The sequence below is a fragment of the Mirounga angustirostris genome, unplaced genomic scaffold (assembly GCF_029215605.1).
Source record: "Mirounga angustirostris isolate CCGP_5_RB_7025 unplaced genomic scaffold, mMirAng1.0.hap1 SCAF_5, whole genome shotgun sequence".
Classification (NCBI taxonomy): Eukaryota; Metazoa; Chordata; class Mammalia; order Carnivora; family Phocidae; genus Mirounga; species Mirounga angustirostris.
The window spans coordinates 106,737,407-106,756,634 of record NW_026991713.1 but is presented as its reverse complement, the minus strand read 5'-3'; the positions used below and the strand labels follow the sequence as shown (position 1 = coordinate 106,756,634).

The 19,228-nt window shown below is 34.5% G+C and overlaps 1 protein-coding gene across 5 annotated transcripts in view; it reads right to left on the bottom strand.

Annotated features, from left to right (window-relative positions):
* Positions 1-1,584: 1,584 nt before the first annotated feature.
* Positions 1,585-19,228, bottom strand: part of CUL2 (cullin 2) — a 97,695-nt gene continuing 80,051 nt past the window's right edge. For all 5 annotated transcript variants that reach the window (XM_045874186.3, XM_064591866.1, XM_054507287.2 and 2 more), the window contains 7 exons: positions 18,590-18,742; positions 18,225-18,302; positions 13,422-13,488; positions 6,281-6,483; positions 4,079-4,180; positions 2,797-2,913; positions 1,585-1,772 (listed from right to left, as the gene is read on the bottom strand). In XM_045874186.3, coding sequence (XP_045730142.1) covers positions 1,641-1,772; positions 2,797-2,913; positions 4,079-4,180; positions 6,281-6,483; positions 13,422-13,488; positions 18,225-18,302; positions 18,590-18,742 — 852 coding nt within the window. In that variant the 3' untranslated portion in view covers positions 1,585-1,640. The remainder of the gene's footprint in view (positions 1,773-2,796; positions 2,914-4,078; positions 4,181-6,280; positions 6,484-13,421; positions 13,489-18,224; positions 18,303-18,589; positions 18,743-19,228) is intronic.

Genomic DNA, 19,228 nt, shown 5'->3' with positions numbered 1-19,228 from the left:
TTTAACATTTATAAATACTTAAAAAAAGGAATCAATTTGGAAACTTTATCAACAAGTTATCAAAACAAAGGTTTGTTTTTTGACAGTGAATGTACAATATTAATATGGTTTGTCATTACTTCCTCTCTAGGAAGAAAGGTAAAATGAGAAATACAGTATATAAGTAAGTCATTGGAAGCTCAGTAGATTTTTTTCAACTCTTAAAGAGACATGAGTCAGAAAAAGTGCAATCAAACAAACCAACTGTAGAAGCCATTTTGCAATGAATTTGAGTATGGACCACATATTAGATGATACTAAGTAATTATTGTTTGTTAGGTATAATAATGCCATTATAGTTGTGTTTTTGTTGTTTTTAAAAAAGATTTTATCGGTCAGAGACATAAATTGAAGTATTGTAAGTAATGATTCATGTGGGATATGCATTAAAATATTCCAGCTTAAAAAAATTACATTATGTGTATCGTAGTGGTGGTGGAGTAGACAGATAATACAATAGACCAGAATATTCTAATACTGCTGTTAATATATATAGAATAAACAAAATAGTGGAATTTCATGTCCATATGTAAGTGGCACCTGGGCATAATGCACCATACAGACAAAAAAAAGGTATTTAGGTTATGCACTGCTAAGCACACCTATGACTTGTGAGAGTGAATCTAGTGTCAAAATGTTAGGGTGTGTAAGGGTAATATATAGGTAGGAGAATGGAAAGAATACACTGGTATCACAGGATCTCCTATAACTCAGAGAAAGGTAGAAGGGGAGGTAAGAGAGTTGGGGTATTTGTCTATATTAGAATTAATGTATTATGAAAATAGAAGACAACTTTTGAATGAGAAACTCTTTCTATGCCAGACTTGAGGCCACCACATATTCTCCTCGTTCTTTATTTCTGTGGTGTAAGCATATCACCAGAAACTCCTGATAGAATTAAATCCTCAACATTCAAAATGCTCATAATCCAACACAGTTCCAATCCATAAAAATAAAACATTCTTTATGTTGAATGCATTATTAAGCATTCAAGAACAATAATCTAGACATTTTTCATGTAGGACTTAAGTAGGAGTAAAAGGGAATTAAACCATTTGGATAAAAATGCAACTAAAACTGCATTAGCTGCTTTGATGACTCATGAACATTTATATATATATACTATTATGTGTGATCATCCACATAAAAAAAGGCATTCTATTTCTTTATTTTTTTTATTTGACAAGCAGCATTATCATGTTTGTCATTTTAATGTAGATACAATTATTAGGTTATCTGTCATATTACAATATTTAAGTTTTTTATTTTTTGTCCTTTAAGATACATTAAAAAAAAAACACATCAACTGCAAACGTGAAGGGAGAAAAAGCATGGTACCCAACCAAATTTCCACATTTCAGCAATACTTCACTCATTCTTTTAATAAAGTTTTAAGAAATGTCATAATGACATGAGCTTGAAATATCTCTAGGCATTTTCTCTGATGCTCATGACGTGGCACTGGTGATGTTGTAAACAGCAGAAAAACAGGGGCTGCCAAATGACCAAATTATGGAGGCACAGGCCTGCTTTTTCCCACAGGAACACACCAAATGGTGATGGCAATGATCTTCTCACACCCACACTAGAGGAGAGCGACATCACGCTACGTAACTGTATTCATCTGCTGACGCTTGGCTGCGTTCGATGTACTGTTTGTCTATCAGAACTTCAATACACTTCTTAATCATGCTGATACTAGGATTAAACCTAGCTCTTGACTGGCTAATCACCTGTGTGAGAGAGACATGGATGTCAAACTACTGCTAATTAGTCAGCTATAAATAATTACTTTTAACCAATCAGCTGTGAAGCGCCTCAAATATACTGAGGTTCCATCAAACAGACCTAATCCATATGGGAAAAGTATACTTAAAGTAGTTATGAAATCATATTAATTAAAATGAATAAAATCATTCTAAATGGATGGATGTGATACATCAAGCAAGTGAATGCCATGAACATTATTAAATTTTTTAAGCTCAGACGGCAGTGTACAAGGAGAGAGGAAACAATTAGATCAATGGTGATGAAAAAAAATTTAATGCAAAATAAGGAAAAAGCCTAATGTTTCTGTTGTGAAGGAATTACAAAGCAGAACACAGATATAGCAAAATCCAATAATATTTATACATAACTATAAATTAATTCATCTATCTAAATACGCATCCACACTCCCCAGCTTCTATTTAAACTCCACTCACCTTCCAAGTCCTAGCTGAACTAACACTTTCTCAAGAAAGCTTTCCCCAACATCCCCTAAGTCAGTACTTTTGTGTACATTCTCATACTACTGTAGCTCTTTTCCCAGTGCATGTTAATGTAATTTTATATTTTGCTTGCATACTATTTCAATAATGTATTTCTTCCCCACTAGAAGGTGAACTCCGAAAGGGCAGGAACCACATCTTGGGTTGCTCTGCATCACATCCCTAATGACTAGCACAACACTCTATCACATGTAGACACTCATATATTTATGGAATGAATATTTGATATCATCAATTTCCTTCAATAACTGGACAGAAGGCTCAAAATACTGGTGAACATTAGACCTCTAAATCTAAGCCAAAGCAAACCTGAATTTAATACTGAAATTATAAGTGAGTAACTGTTTTCATTAAGTAATGAGGCATTTCTATACGCTATTTGGGAATCCTATTATTTATATATCATTTTGACAAAGAAACATTCCTAATCCATTCATTGATAATACCCGTTACCCCAAAAAGCCTTGAGGGCTTCTCCTCCTTTTACCTCTTGAATAAGGGCATTATGACGAAGTACTTTTCGTGCTTTCATGATACGAACTATAGCAGCCTGGAGATACATTTTCCGGTCCTCATCTACAGCACTTCTAGTCTGCTCCATTTCCTGTTTCACAGGGGGAAAAAAAATTAAATGAGACATTAAGTCACTGAACCTTTCATAATTCATTTTATCAGTGAGTTTAATAAATTTCCAATCAATACCGAGCATCAAATTATACAGTTATCATGCGCCCATTATCACATAACCATTACCAAACGAATACCTACAGTCAATTATTTATAATTTCTTGGGTTAAAGTTGGAAGGTTATTAAAAATATTAACACTATTGTAAAATGTATTTAATGTAAACAGGCAATAAAGTAGAACTTAAATGACATAGAGCAGTAATTTTCAAGACTTCTGCTTGAGATTCTCTCTCGCTCTCCCTCTGCCCCTCTCCCCTCAAATAAATAAATATCTTTAAAAAAATAAATAAAAGATAAAATATAATCCAAATATTACAAATTATTATTCATTACTCCAGAGAAAAATGGGATCGCAAACATTTTAGGGTTCAAATTTAATTAGCAATTAACTAACATCGGTCTCCCCATGGGTGAGTAATTCCTGGAGAGGGCCTAACATCTTATATAACTTTACATCCTGCCCCATGCCCAAGGATAGGGTGACACATAGAAGGTAATCAAGAAACTTAAGAGACATTATCAGGCTATCCCATAACAAAGCAATAATCATTAGTGATTTAAAAGAATCAACAGCAGATATTCACCTTGCAAACCAGCTCATCTGGTAGTTTGAACCGCACTCCAGACCTATTAGATCACACTTTGAGTATCAACAAGATCCCAAGTAGTTCAATTGCCAATGAAATTTTGAGAAATATTTCTAACAACTTTTCTTTGAATGAAAATGTTATAAAGCTTTTCCTTATTTTACAAATGAAAAATGTGAGAGATTATATTACTATTCAAGGTAGGAATTTTTGTGAAGAATGCAAGCAACGCTCTGCATTTTAATATAGTCTAAAAGCAAATATGACTATATTGCAACACCATTTTCCTTAGACACCCATTATATTATTATTTTTATAATCTAAAATACTGGCAGCAGTTTTGTTTGCAAGATTCATAAATTCAGAGAATAAACCAGAAAAAAATGTATCACATTATTAATTTTGATGTGCAAAGTTTTGCATTATCTCAGTTACCACTTGTCAAGTTCAATGCTTAAATATTTCCAAAAGAAATGACATTAAAAATCACTCACCTGTGGTGTGTCTTTCTGCATTGATGTAGTAATTTTAAATTTTGTTCTTTTACTGCTAAAGTTCATATTTAATGAAAATGAAGATTCTGCATCAATGTCTTCCTACAATTAAAAATAATTCATTTATACTTATAAAAAGTAAAATCATTAAATAAGAGTTGTGCAAATAATATGCCATAAAATTAAATGACCAAAGAAGACTTAAACTCTCATCATTTTACATTATAAAGATTATTTAAAAGTACCTGTCTTCTGTCAAAGAAAGAAAGAAGCAAAAAACAATTCTTTTCTAATTTTACACTTGAATTTTAATCTGGTTAGATTTAGAAATAAGCTATTTCCTGGCCCAACTATAACTACTCTTCTCAGAGTTTTTCTATCACCCCATTTTGAAAAAGTGAGCAACCAAATGTCTTTTAAAGTGTTGCAATAACATGGGACACCTGGGTGGCTCAGTCGGTTAAGCATTTGCCTTCGGCTCAGGTCATGATCCCAGTGTCCTGGGATCAAGCCCCGCATCAGGCTCCATGCTCAGTGGGAAGCCTGCTTCTCCCTCTCCCACTCCCCCTACTTGTGTTCTCTCTCTCGCTGTCTCTATGTCAAACAAATAAATAAAATCTTAAAAAAAATTGTTTAAAAAACAGTGTTGCAATAACAAAATACAGATTATAAATTTAATTTATAGACGACAGAAGCAAGTAGTTTCCAGTGGCACACATGACCCCAGTGTGGTTCTGATGAAGTCTACCCTTGAACTCATGTTTTATTCAGTCTACCTAAAGCAAGTGGCCTTTTCTCAAGTGAAAGTTAAGCCAATTTTTATATTCATAACTTCTCTATCAGGCTTAAAAAAGCCATTCTGATCATACAGTGAGTCTTCTCATCAGCAGGATCAAAAAGCACTTGGCAAATGAACTCATTCTCAATACTAGGCTAAGAAGTTCTGCTAAGGAACGTCAGATTCATAATTAAAATTTAATGTGCAAACAAGCAAACTATATTTTGTACATTCCTGAGCAGCAAAAGTAATACATTTTAGAAAACTATACAACTTCTTAAGTCCTTAAAATTTAGCTTACAAATTTAAACTTAAACTTTAGGTTTTAAAAAATTCATGCTTAACTTACAATTAATTAACTGACTTAATTAAAATCTTAATATTAAGAATTTAGTATTTTGTTAGGATTCTGAAGTCAGAAAAATCAATCATGTCTCAGTATTAAGAAAAGCTTCATTTGAATTTCAGAATATATGCCATTTAAAGCTATTCAATTACAGGCTACAAAATATCATCAATTAGGGGTGCCTGGATGGCACAATTAAGCATGTGACTCTTGGTTTCAGCTCAGGTCATGATCTCAGAGTCATGAGATCAAGCCCCACGTTGGGCTTTGCACTCAGTCGGGAGTCTGCTTAGGATTCTTTTTTCCCTCTACCCCTCCCACCGCCTCTCAAATAAATAAATCTTAAAAAAATATATCATCAATTAAATGAACTGATGACAGAAATAGCAGGTTATTAACTTCACCAAAATAAAAATGATACCTCATTTACAAGAATTTTTTCTTATAGGCACAATCTGAATTAGATTTAACCCACATCTGTTGCTTTTGAACCACTTAAATATCCAAGATATACTGTAACAATAACAAAAATTTGTTACTAGGAAAAAAATCTAAAAAGAAAAGAAGTATATTACTGGCTTGTTATTCTTGTGACAGATAGTACAACTATATGGTGGTTATTAGTTGAATCCTGGAATGAAGGGACAGGAGACTGAGAGCATTTAGGATGGTCACACAAGCCAAATATGCATACAAATAGTATCAATAGGTGGTCATTTCCTATTACAGAACCATGTAATTAAATAAATATCAATTAAACACATGAAAAAAAAAATACACTACAGTTTTTAACCTCAAATAACCAGAATCCACCTGATGGCAATTCTTTCACAATTTTCAGTACACTGTCACAGTATGGGACAAATGAAATCAAACTATAAAGGGCACATAGGTACCAACTTCTCTGTGATTCCTTACACTCATAGGTGTAAGGAGCCTGCAGCACTGTTAGCTGACTCAAGTGCTTTCCAAAGTACAAAGGACATTATGAATTACAACCTTACTTTAAAAAACTGCAAACATCTCATGAAAAAGATATGTTTATAATGCTTAAATTCCTTGAAATACTACCCCATACCTTTTCTGAATCATGGTTAATCATTTTCACATCAAGTAATGATTTGATTGTTTTTGTCAGTTCCTTTTCGTTCATTTGAGTGCTGTCCTGAAGCTCTTTATAGCTGACGGTTTCACTGTTGTTAAAGGCAAGAAGAACTGCCATTTGGTATGTGGTAACCATGGCTACATATGGTTTGCCCAAATAGTTCATTTTAACTTCACCTACAATTAAAACAAAATTGTTGACAATAAACTGATCATTCAAAGAAACATTTCAAAACTACTTGAGTAATAATTGTTTATTTCAGCTACTTTCTCCTGAGAGAATGAACCAAGGACTTATTAAATTGCTATGAAGCCAGGGGCGCCTGGGTGGCTCAGTTGGTTAAGCGACTGCCTTCGGCTCAGGTCATGATCCTGGAGTCCCGGGATCGAGTCACGCATCGGGCTCCCTGCTCGGCGGGGAGCCTGCTTCTCCCTCTGACCCTCCCCCGTCTCATGCTCTATCTCACTCTCTCTCAAATAAATGAATAAAATCTTTAACAAACAAACAAAAAAAATTGCTATGAAGCCATTCTTGCTAGCAGTATAATCAGTTTGTTTGTTTGGGCGGTTGGAGGGAGGGCTATTAGTTTTGAGTATGCAGTATAAATCACAATTAAACAATCATACCTCTACCAGTAGGTAACAATGTCTTTAAATGTTACTAGAAGAGCGATGACTTGGGCAAGAAAAAGCAGTTAAGAGAAGGTGAGGGTAGGAGGAGAAATGGACAGACAGACAGACAAAGGGAGAGAATGACAGCTTGTGACAAATAACCGCCTCATGTGCTGTCTCTATCTGGCAACGTTCAAGCACTCAGGGAGGTCTACAAGCATACAGGAGATGCTTCTCCAATGGCTCTAACCCACAGTTTCTGCTAAAATTTAACAATGCTATTTTGTCTCATAAACAAACATTATTCTTCCCAGTAACTTCCTAGGGGCAAACAAATGGAAGGAGAGACAAAAAGACAGATTCATTATTTTGCTGAAATAGTTGACAGAATAAAAAAGTTATAGATTCTACACGACCCTGAAAGCTATAAATGATACAGCAGGTTTAGGCACACTATGGTTCTGCAACATCCCAGGGAGAGAGCACACTGAAAAGTTTGTAACAAACAGTATGACAAACATGTATGCACTACATAACATGTAAAATAAAAAGCTAATGCAAGTCAACGAACTGTTTCCTAAAGCATAAAGCTGTGGTTTAGTGACGGTATTTCTTTATCTGTGTCTCTCTCTCATACACACACACTCTGAATTATTCAATTGTTAATGGATTATAAAATAAACCACTACAAGATCTGGTTTTAGAGCTCTACATTTTAACTCAAGGAAGCTGTATTTCACATGAACTTACCCTAAGGGCTACATTCTTTTTTTTTTTTTTTTTTTAAAGATTTTATTTATTTATTTGAGAGCGAGAATGAGAGAGAGAGAGAGAGCATGAGAGGGGGAGGGTCAGAGGGAGAAGCAGACTCCCTGTCGAGCAGGGAGCCCGATGCGGGACTCGATCCCGGGACTCCAGGATCATGACCTGAGCCGAAGGCAGTCGCTTAACCAACTGAGCCACCCAGGCGCCCTAAGGGCTACATTCTTTCTCCCTATTAGTGGTAATTAGTAACTCTGATGAAGATTTTGTGCTTTAATTTATACATATATAATTAAAAATTTTTAAAGGATATGAAGTCAATTCTCCAACTAACTTATTATCACAGAGATGCCTATTCTAACTTTCATTCTGCCTCAACCTATTTCGGAAACAACAGTTATTCAGATAATTATTTGGAAACACCTCAAGAAAAAATTCCTTGTCTCTGAATCTTCATGCAAGTAGGTTTAATATATTAATTAGAATAATCAATTCGCACAAAGAGTTTAAGTAAAAAGTTAACATCAGGAGTATCCTGCCAACAGGGCAAATAATACTTTAAGGACTCTCAACATTTACATTTGGGAAATGTGGTGAAAAGCAAAATATCACATAAATTGTATCATTTGTGCAAGGATTGTTTAATCATATGTCAGGAACAAGTATGAAACAATGCATCAAGCAAGTAGATGATGAAGTATAGGACCATCAGGCCACACATCCAGTGATGTATATATCAGATCCAGTGCTATAATATACTGTCATGGGTTGGGACCCAGAATGAGCTTCTTGCCACACCAAATAGTCTTTCATCACCACCAGAACCCAAGGAGCATTAGGAGACAATGCCAGTAAAGGGTCAAAGTATCATTTAGTTATTAAGTTCATTCTGCAACACTAGGAAAACTAGTTAGTACCGTATTAAGGCCCTTCCCCCCCCCATTTTTTAATTCTTGGCATTAGGGGTATCTGGGCCTCTTGCCCCTCTTTCAGCACCATTCTCCTTTTAGCTCACAGTTTAACAGACTGGGATAAGGGTAGAGGGCACATGTGGGGCAGGGAAGGACATCTCTAATTTGATGATTCATTTAATTACTGCCATGTAAACAGAAAAGGAAAATGACAAAACAGGTCATTTAACCTGCAGAATAGGTTATTCTCCAAACTAGAATAAAGCATTCTGATACACACTTTAAAAAATACACCAAACATAACTGAAGAGATATTTACAACTACAGAAAGTAATGAATGGGCAGAACTCACAACAGTTTCATCCAAGTTACTCTTCTATTACCGACAGCTCCTTAGTCTCTAAGGGAAAGCTTTTCTTTACAGAAGAATGTCAGTTACTAAATGCTGAACAAGTGATAAGAGTATCGCCAATTTGCAGCCAGTAATGGAATAACTGATTCAAGCCATGATCATCAGTGGGTGCCAAAGCCATTAGGTAAGGTTGTTCCTGAAAAAGGTATTCATATGGGACCTCGGTATCACCCCTCGGATCACTGAAAAGGGGAAAAGAGTATCTTTACAATGAAGAGATCTGGTGGTCACCACCTTAACCAAGTGACCAACTTTAGTGTCTCTAATAGTGGGACAATCTGACATTACATGCCTTCAGATGTAATGCATTATGAAGTATACAGGACTGCCATTTAAAAAGTATTCTTGGGGCGCCTGGGTGGCTCAGTCGTTAAGCGTCTGCCTTCGGCTCGGGTCATGATCCCAGGGTCCTGGGATCGAGCCCCGCATCGGGCTCCCTGCTCCACGGGAAGCCTGCTTCTCCCTCTCCCACTCCCGCTGCTTGTGTTCCCTCTCTCGCTGTCAAATAGGTAAAATCTTTAAAAAAAAAAAAAAAAAGTATTCTTGCTGACAATATGTAATTTGAATAGAATCAAACTTTTGGACCTAATTTAGAAATACTAATTTAGAGAAGTACAGGCAATAGAAAACAAATAAAATACATCACAAGTAAATAATGTGACAAATCCAAACACTGTCTGGTCTTTTTAAAAAAGTATGTCAAGAGGGCTAAAGGGGGTTAGGGAAGAAGTGGTAGGGAAAAGAAGCGGGAAAACACTATAATCAAGTGCAATTAGTGACCTTTGATTACATTAAAAACAGGCAATAAAGTCTCTCTGGGGACAGTCAGGGAAATCTACATATGGACTGGACATTAGATAATGTTAAAACCCCTCACAATTTTAGCTGTTAAAGTACTTGAAATCAATAATGAAAAGAATTCAGTCAAGGATAGAATGAATCACTGCCTTTTAAGGAATGCGCAACAATATGGTGTGACTTTCATTTTGGCAAATAACACTTATAGGACACACAGTTCACTAATTGCTAGTGTGATCTAATTATATGTATTATTTATATATTATCTACATATTTATGTCTTAACCAAGGAAGTGTTATCTTCCTTGAATTCATTTCTCAACTTCTCTCTCAGCAGCTGACTTAGGATTCCTATAAAATCCTGATGTGCCATAAATAAAACTTATTTATATCCAGACAGTATAAGTTTCCGGGTTCCATATTTGTTATTTCTTCATCCAGTTTTTCTCTCAGAATAATTCTATCCAATATCCTAGTCATAAATCCAATGGAATTTTCATCATTCTCTCATTCAGTAGCTCTGTCACATCTCCTAGCATAGTTGCTTACTTCTTAAAATTCTTAACCTCTGTTGGTAATATGCTCTCAACATTCTTCTTTGCCTATCTTGGCTAAGTCCTATTCACACTTGAAAACCAAGTTTAGATGTTATTTACTCAAAAGCTTTCCTTTACCAGTGGCTGTCTGCTACCACCAATCTATGGGAAACTAATACCCTGGGCTTGCCTCTCTATTATAACAGTCAAAACATTTACCGTAATTATTTACTTGTCTGTCCTCCCATTAGATGTGAGCTTTTTGAGGGCTGAGCCTCTGTATTTTTAATCTGTTCTTAGCATACAGCAGTACTAGGAACAAAGAAGATGATTCCCTGAATTGATAAATGAATTTCACAAAGATAAAGATGAAGAAATAGGCTCAGAGAAGTTAAATAATTTGCTCAAGGTTACAGACTTAATAGGCTAATAACCCTACATATTCTGATTCTAACTTCCTCCAAATACCACTTGATACCCATCTCCAACCACTTGTAAAGACTCTTGGATTACAATACAAAAAATACCTGGAAATGTGGAAATGGACTAGGAAAGAGTAATTTTGATTATATGTGTAAATATGAACGATAGGGGTTCTTGAGAAACAAAACTCTTGAGTGATCAGTCCAGAATCAGAGCCAATATTTTAAAGGAGCCCTGGAGCCTTATGACAAATGTGGGGACACCAGAACAAGCATCTTAAGGGTGGATGGTGTTTGAAAACTTTTTGTTAATGAGTAAACGAATAAATGAGAAACAAAACCAAAATAAAACCTTAGCAAATGGCTTCACTGATAGATCACAGGTATTTTCAGTGCTTTCAGTGATTCAAAACAAGAAATGAATTTACAAGGCTAACATCTCTCTTCCAAAGGAATAAACTCTTTGGCTTTAATTAAGACACATATACGCAACACTAAAGTAAGACCAAAAAAAAGAACAAATGAGCTCCAAAAATCTGGTTATTATGGACCAGCCTGGGAATTTAGTATAGTTCAAAAACAGGAAAAGAATGTTGATCTCTTTCCTATTTAGGTGTTATTGATAAGACTTTTCAGGTCAAATTCCAATGGCAAAAACTATATATTTTTTACATTTTATTTATTTATTTTTAAGATTTTATTTATTTATTTGAGAAAGAGAGAATGAGAGAGAGACAGCACATGAGAGGGGGGAGGGTCAGAGGGAGAAGCAGATTCCCTGCTGAGCAGGGAGCCTGATGCGGGACTCGATCCAGGGACTCCAGGATCATGACCTGAGCCGAAGGCAGTCGCTTAACCAACTGAGCCACCCAGGCGCCCGGCAGAAACTATATATAAGTTTTTTCTTTATTTCTATATACAATGAGTTGCTGAACACCAAAAAAGTGAGCCCCTCATTAGAATACTTTAGGAGACAGGCTTATTATTGCTGAGGTAATTAGAAAAACAAAGAGAGTAAACTCCGAAAGACATTCAGGGGAAGTAAAACTAAATTAAACTCAAGTACATTAAGATATATTAGAAATTCTTTTAGTTATCTAAAACACTGGTTGAGTGGGGCGCTTGGGTGGTGCAGTCAGTTAAGTGTCCAACTCTTGATTTCGGATCAGATAGTGACCTCAGGGTTGTGAGATCGAGCCCTGTGTTGGGCTCCCTGCTTGCGGGGAGTCTGCTTGAGATTTTCTCTCCCTCTGCCCCTCCCACTTGTGCACTCTCTCTCTCTCAAATAAATAAATCTTAAAAAATAAAACACTGGTTGAGCAATTTTTTTCCCTTAAAACCAATTATATTTACTAAATGAAAATAGAAAAAATTCATAACAGATGTAAAATTACAGGTCAAGTACAAACTAACCACTTATTAAGAATATCATCTCTTTATTTCACAAACTGCTGAAAAAAAATGTAAATGCCCAATTTGTTTAATAAAAATAAACTTGTATAAGTATATATTACATGTACCAATTATGTACTAATATGTACTACTAACATAATGAGACATTATATTACAAATATAAAGTGGTCAAATAAATGGCACTTAAAGGAAATTACTTAGATGTAGTTCCTCTTAATGAAATTTCTCTTACGTGAGTGAAAGAATTTCCTAATAAAGGTTATGGCACCTGACTGATCAAATATTCTCATGCCATTCCTAAGACATATACACCTTTTCCTTATACAGAAGGAAAGTTGATTCAACGCACTTTCAAAACATAGCTTTAACGAAAGTAGAGAGAATTTGAGTGTTTGCTTTGGCTAACATCTTCAGGCAACTCAGAGCAACTGCACACAGTCTACAATCATTCAGGTATTAATCCTACTTTCAAATAAGTGGACCCCACTGTTCCAAAAAGAAGCAAAGGACTGGATTCTGACTAAACTTTTCTAGAATTGAAACTACTGGAAATTAATTGTGACATTTTGGAAAAACCATTTACTACTGCAGTTCACTACAGCACCACAAATAAAAATCAAATGGTTAGATCTCCTTATGATGCTATAATGGTTAAAGAAATTTCTGAGGATTTCTGACATATTTAGAGAAAACAGTTTTTTAGGAGTATCTGACTTATCAAGTCTTGGTTTCTAGATAAAATTTCTAATGTCTAGATAAACTGGTGTGTTACAGAAATGTAATAAACTATTATAAAATTTAGAAACTTTCTTAATAAGCAGTAATAATACAAGCAGCATAAATTAATAAAGCACTATTAAAAAGTGCTGCACTTGGGGCGCCTGGGTGGCTCAGTGGGTTAAGCATTTGCCTTCAGCTTGGGTCATGATCCCAGGGTCCTGGGATTGAGCCCTGTGTCAGGCTCCCTGCTCTACGGGGAGTCTGCTTCTCCCTCTCCCTTTGCCCCTCCCCCTGCTTGTGCTCTCTCTCAAATAAATAAATAAAAATCTTAAAAAAAAAAAAGTGCTGCACTTAAACTTCATTAATACCTGGTTTAATGATAACCAGCAGGGTAGACAGAGGAAAAGAGGTTAAAAGCCATCATTAGGGAAAAAACTATCATTAGGCTATAAGAAATCTTTTCCTAAATTATTAAGATACTTGTATCAGGTAAATTTCACTACACTAGATATAATTAAATGCATTTTACCTGTACAGAGATAATGTAACCATGTCAGTTTCCTTCCACTGAAATGCTGGCTGTAAAATAATTCAAACTGTAAAAAAGAAAAAAAATTATTTTCAGCTACTATAACATAACTTACTTAGCTATTACCACACAAAAAAAGTTGATGTTAGAGAAGACATTATAACCCATCCGGTATACTTACTCACTTTATAGATGAGAAAACATATCCATGCAAGTCCCTGACCAAGATCATACAAATATCAGTGCAGCTCTTTTCACTTAAAACTTTGTCCAGGGTTCTCTCCACTAAACCACAGCCCTCCACATTTGACTTTTTGTATAAATTCAGAAATGAGATAGTCAATGATTATCAGTTTTGAATGATAGCAATTTGGACTTTATAAATACTAATTACTGACCAAAAACACCATCATATAAATTTCAATATGAAAATGCAAATCATACCTTCATTTCTATTTTCCTATTTGCCAACATATGCCCTTGCTGAAGTGACAGGTTAATATTTCTGTGATTACCTATAAGGTGGTATCTACAATTTAACTTCCACATCTAGCCAAACACTAATATAAACAAAGCTTCAAAGTACTCATCTTTGTATCTTTTGTTGATATTACTGTAAAAAATTTAACATTCTATTAATGTTGCTTTGAAATTTAAAAAACTCCTTCCTTGAATTGAATGTGTAAACTGTAGGACATCAATCCAAAAAATATCTTTTAAAAGAGTCAGTACATAAATATATAGTGAGAAAATGATACTGAAATGTAAAAAAAAACAAAAAAACAAAAAAACCCCAACAAACAAAACCCGAAACACTCAATTTCATTATAAAACTGAAAAATAAGCAAACACATCATATCACAATTCAGAATTGTGGACATACTTTCAGCATAATGTGCCACATGTAATATTTACACCTAAAGCTTTTAATTGTATCAAACTTAACCTTCTGTACTCCCAAAACAAAGTTTCAATAAAGCAATCAGCAATGTTTGACCTGCCAACCAAGAGAATTAGTGAATTCTTTCAGCAGTCCATTCCAAGTTTGCTTAGTCCTGGTAAGCTAACTTGTTGAGCATGCTTTCCCTCCAATGGTACAAATCCACCAAGCCCCTGGCATGATAAATAGGAAATGACTAACACTTGAAATACTTAGGATTTTCTGCCTAGTTCTAATCTAGACAAATGAAAGTCAAAATAATGTCATAAAAGGATCCCAGAAGTAGGCTTTGACTAATTAATAACCTCCAAAGGCGTCAATAAAATTCAATTACTACTATATAACTCCTAATTTAATTATGAAACATTTATAATGACTTTGTGGACAAAAGCAAAATAAAACATTCTGAAATTGAGAAAACCAAACTTTAAAATGTTCTTTCTAAATTATTTAAGTGCAAGGATGTATATTTCAGGGATCGAGCCCTGCATCGGGATTTATATTCCAAGCTCTGAAGGCAATGTTTTGCTTCTTTCCACTAACAACTAGTACTATCAATAAAGTTTTATTGATAATGATATAGATATGTAGGCAGAAAACATTCCTTTACCCTTAAATTTAAAATCTGATTAAAGATTTTCATAAATAACTAGTCAAGAACAAATAGATTGAGTACCAAATGGAAACATTATAAATTCATCTGGTATTCAAAGACAAAAGCTATAAAACCTTGCTTCATTATATCATTAAACAATTATGCTACCGAAGTTTATTAGTAAAAAATATATCTTGCCTAAACTTCTCATTTTAAAATAAATAATAGTCAGGCTAGGACACCATCCTTTAAATACCATTTGAGAGTATTAATTAGAACTCAAAGGGCCTTAAAAATAAACAATTCATATTTACTTCTAATAAAGAGCTGCATTAATACACACTATTTTATATTTCTTTGGTATTATTCAGATTATAGACCAGGTACAAAAGAAATACAACAATGAAGGTTATTGGTCTAATATGCAAAATAAATTACTTTTAATTAAAGCTTCATTTCCATAGTTTTAAGATTCATATGTATAAAATGAAAGTCATTTTTGATAAACTGCTATATTTAAGATTAAGATATAAAATATATAAATGATCACTAAGGCAAGATGAATTAATTTATATGTGAAAATGTACGGTGTTAAGTACACAGATGAATTTTGAGTCCTATATAACTGAACACTTAGATTTACTAGGAAAAAAAATAGAAGGACAAACTCCCTCTACTGGTAATTAGAGAAAATCCAAATGGAGAAGACAATATTCTTGGAATCATAATTTTATAGTCAGAAAAGAACTCACTTCCTGTTTGCAAATGAAGAACCTGAAACCTGATGAAGGTTATACATTAATAAAAGTTGAAGGTGTTAAAAAACTGTTAATGGAAAATGATTAACTCAAGAGGAGAGAGAACAGCAACATAAAATTAGAAGGAAACTATTTCTGGCAGCCCCTATTCTCTGCCTTAATTGCAATTCAAAAACTCAGGTTCTTTTAAGAAGTAAGTTTTAGTACTGTTAAAGACATCAAAATGCCTTACCTGGCTACCTCATCTCCTACCCCTAGCTTGCATCTATCCTTCTTGCAAAATCCATAATAACCTGCCCACCCAAATGAATGCTTTTCTTCATACAGTTTTTAAGATGGTTGTGCTATCATGCCTTTCTAAAGAAGATGCAAGAAGTCCTTAAGTTAGACTCCTAGTCTGAAAGTCTACCTTATGCTTGGTATCTTGAAATCTACCTGGTTGTTTATACTCTGCTATTATCACTACTACTATAACTATTACTTCTTCTATATTAGCTACCATTTATTGAGTACTTACTATACACCAGGCTAAGTGCTTTACATTATTTCATTTTATCTTCATATCAACACTCTGAGTAGTCCTATCATCAGAAATATCAGAAAGTTATTTGCCCAAAGTCACAGAGCATAGTAAATGGCAGGACATATGAAACCAGAAATTATGATTCCAGAGCCTACACTGTTATTTTCTTTATAATCCTTATTTTGAAAGAAACAAAAAACACACTTACTTTAAAAAATGACTCAAATTACCCATTGCAAACATCTGTAGGGAACAGTGTAATGAAATACCATTTTCAACCTCAAGTTACTGCCCAAATGCAATAATGAAGATTTCTCTAGAAAAAAATGCTACCCAAACTTCCATCCAGTCAAGAAATAAGAAACCTCTTTTGGTGAGTTAGGAAATCAAAAAGGGTCAGTTTCAAGAGAAATGAAAACATGTCCACTCAAAAACTTGTACATGTCATGTACAAGTTTTTGTTACCGAAAAGGTGGAAACAACCCAAATGTCCATCAACTGATGAATGGACGAAGAAAATGTGGTACATCAATACAATGGAATATTATTTGGCAATAAAAAGGAATTAACTATTGATACATGCTACAACATGGGATGAACCCTGACATGATAAGTGAATGAAGTTAGTCACAAATGGTAAGACTCTGAGATGTCCAGAATAGGCAAATCTATAGAGAAAGAAAGTAGATTGCCTAGGGCTGGGAGGAGTGGGGAAGGGAGTTGGGGGAAAATGGGGAATGACTATTAATGGGTAGGGGGTTTTGAAGGGACAATTCTGGGGCAATAAGAATGTTCTGAAAGGGTGCCTGGGTGGCTCAGTTGGTTAAGCGACTGCCTTCGGCTCAGGTCATGATCCTGGAGTCCCTGGATCGAGTCGCACATCGGGCTCCCTGCTCGGCAGGGAGCCTGCTTCTGCCTCTGACCCTCCCCCCTCTCATGTGCTCTCTCTCTCTCATTCTCTGTCTCAAATAAATAAAATCTTTAAAAAAAAAAAAAAAAAGAATGTTCTGAAATTGTGTGGTGGTTGCACAACTGTGAATATACTAAAAATCACTGAAATTGTATACTTTAAATGAATGAATTATATAGTGCTATGGTTTGAACATTTGTGTCCCTCCCAAATTCATATACTAAATCCTAAGGCCCAGTATGATAGTATTAGGAGGTGAGGCCTTTGGGAGGTGCTCAAATCATGAGGGTGGAGCCCATCATGAATGGGATTAGTGCTTACTATAAAAGAGATCCCATAGCCCGTTCTACCATGTGAGGACACAAGAAGTCTGTGACCCTGAGAGGGCCCTCACGTGACCACGCTGGCACCCTGATTTCAGGTGTCCAGCCTCCAAAACTGTGAGCAATACACTTCTGTTGTTTATAAGCTACCCAGTCTGTGGTATTTTGTTATAAGAACCTGAACAGGCTAGGACATATGGTATATTAATTATATCCCAATAAAGCTATAAAGATACAGTCTCTTTAAAAGCTTTTTGGTAAACATTGTAAGGTTTATATTCAGTCACACTTTAAAGCATTTTTTCCAGATTATTTCACATTCCATATACACTTACCTAAATTACAGCCCAGAAATAAAAATAACTATTATAGGGGATAAATGTGGAGGCACAAAATTGGCTCCAAATTCAAATGAAAAGTTAGAAAATGACTATTTTAAGTACTGGGTTCTAAACTTTCTTCTAATACCAAAATTTCTGTAATTTAAAACTGCTTAAGAGCAGATAACTGATTTAATAAAAATAAGAGACACACTTTGACAAAGAACTGTATGACACACCCTTAGCATTTTAGTTTTAATATTAGGAACTACAATAACTTAACATTCTTCCTACAGGCAGACAAACTATCATTTGTGCATATACTTTTATATCATATAAGGCCTTAAGACTTTGGAAAAATATTTAAAGTAACATAACATGAAGACAATTATTAAAGTTTCTTTGGTCTTCTAACATATTTCCTGCAAACTTACCATCTGTACACTTTTTTCCAATTCCTGGGGAATTGCAAATGTAGATGAAGGAGCCTGAGTAAGAGGCCATGCACCAGCCTAGAAGGAAAAAAGTTAAACAGATAAATATCTAACTTAAAAATAAAAATTTATAAAATGATTTAAGCGACTAAAGCACCTTTTTGTTTTACCTTCCTCAAAATGTTGATAAAACCCATCAACATTTCTATCATGACACATTTCATTCCAATTCAATATAACATGTAACTTTAGAAGCTACCAACCACTGACTGAAAGAAATGTAATCAGGCATCCATACATTAATCCTTTGCATCAGAATATTTGAAAGGGTTAATAAATGCCCACAATGGAACACATACTCATACCTGTAGAACATATATTTGAAAACTAATTCCCAAATCTATTACTGTGTCTTGATTTTTGATAAAATTGTTAAATTTATTGTTGAGATCGGCACTGACACTCATATCTGTATACATCCGATGTAGCTTGCTGGTAAACTCATAACCACAGGCTTGCTGTAAAAGAAAAAGTTTTTGAAAATATAAGATTTAAAAAGAAAAATAAAAAACCATATTGATTATTAAGAATGTATTTCTACTGATAGGTCTATGGTCAAAGGTCCTGCTTATGTATTTACTCCAATGGCCTATATTATTCATAATCCAAAGCAGCTATTCAAAGCAAAACCTTTCAAAGATTTTTTCCTTTTCAATGCAGAATAAATGAAAATACAGATTTATGAAACAATAAATTTCCTTTTAAAATAAAAACTTTTCTATAAATCCATGTATCTTATTTCAACACTACAAAATGCTCCATTACTATATATAAGATACCTTATAAAGTTTACATATAGGATCAAATACACACAAAAGATGACTATGTATATTTGAGTCAGTGGTCAAGTTTAAAAAGGAGGGTACTTAGGCATATTTTTAATACCATCTACTGAATAATGAAGAAATCCACTTCCTTGAAATTATTCAAAACTCTGTCATCAC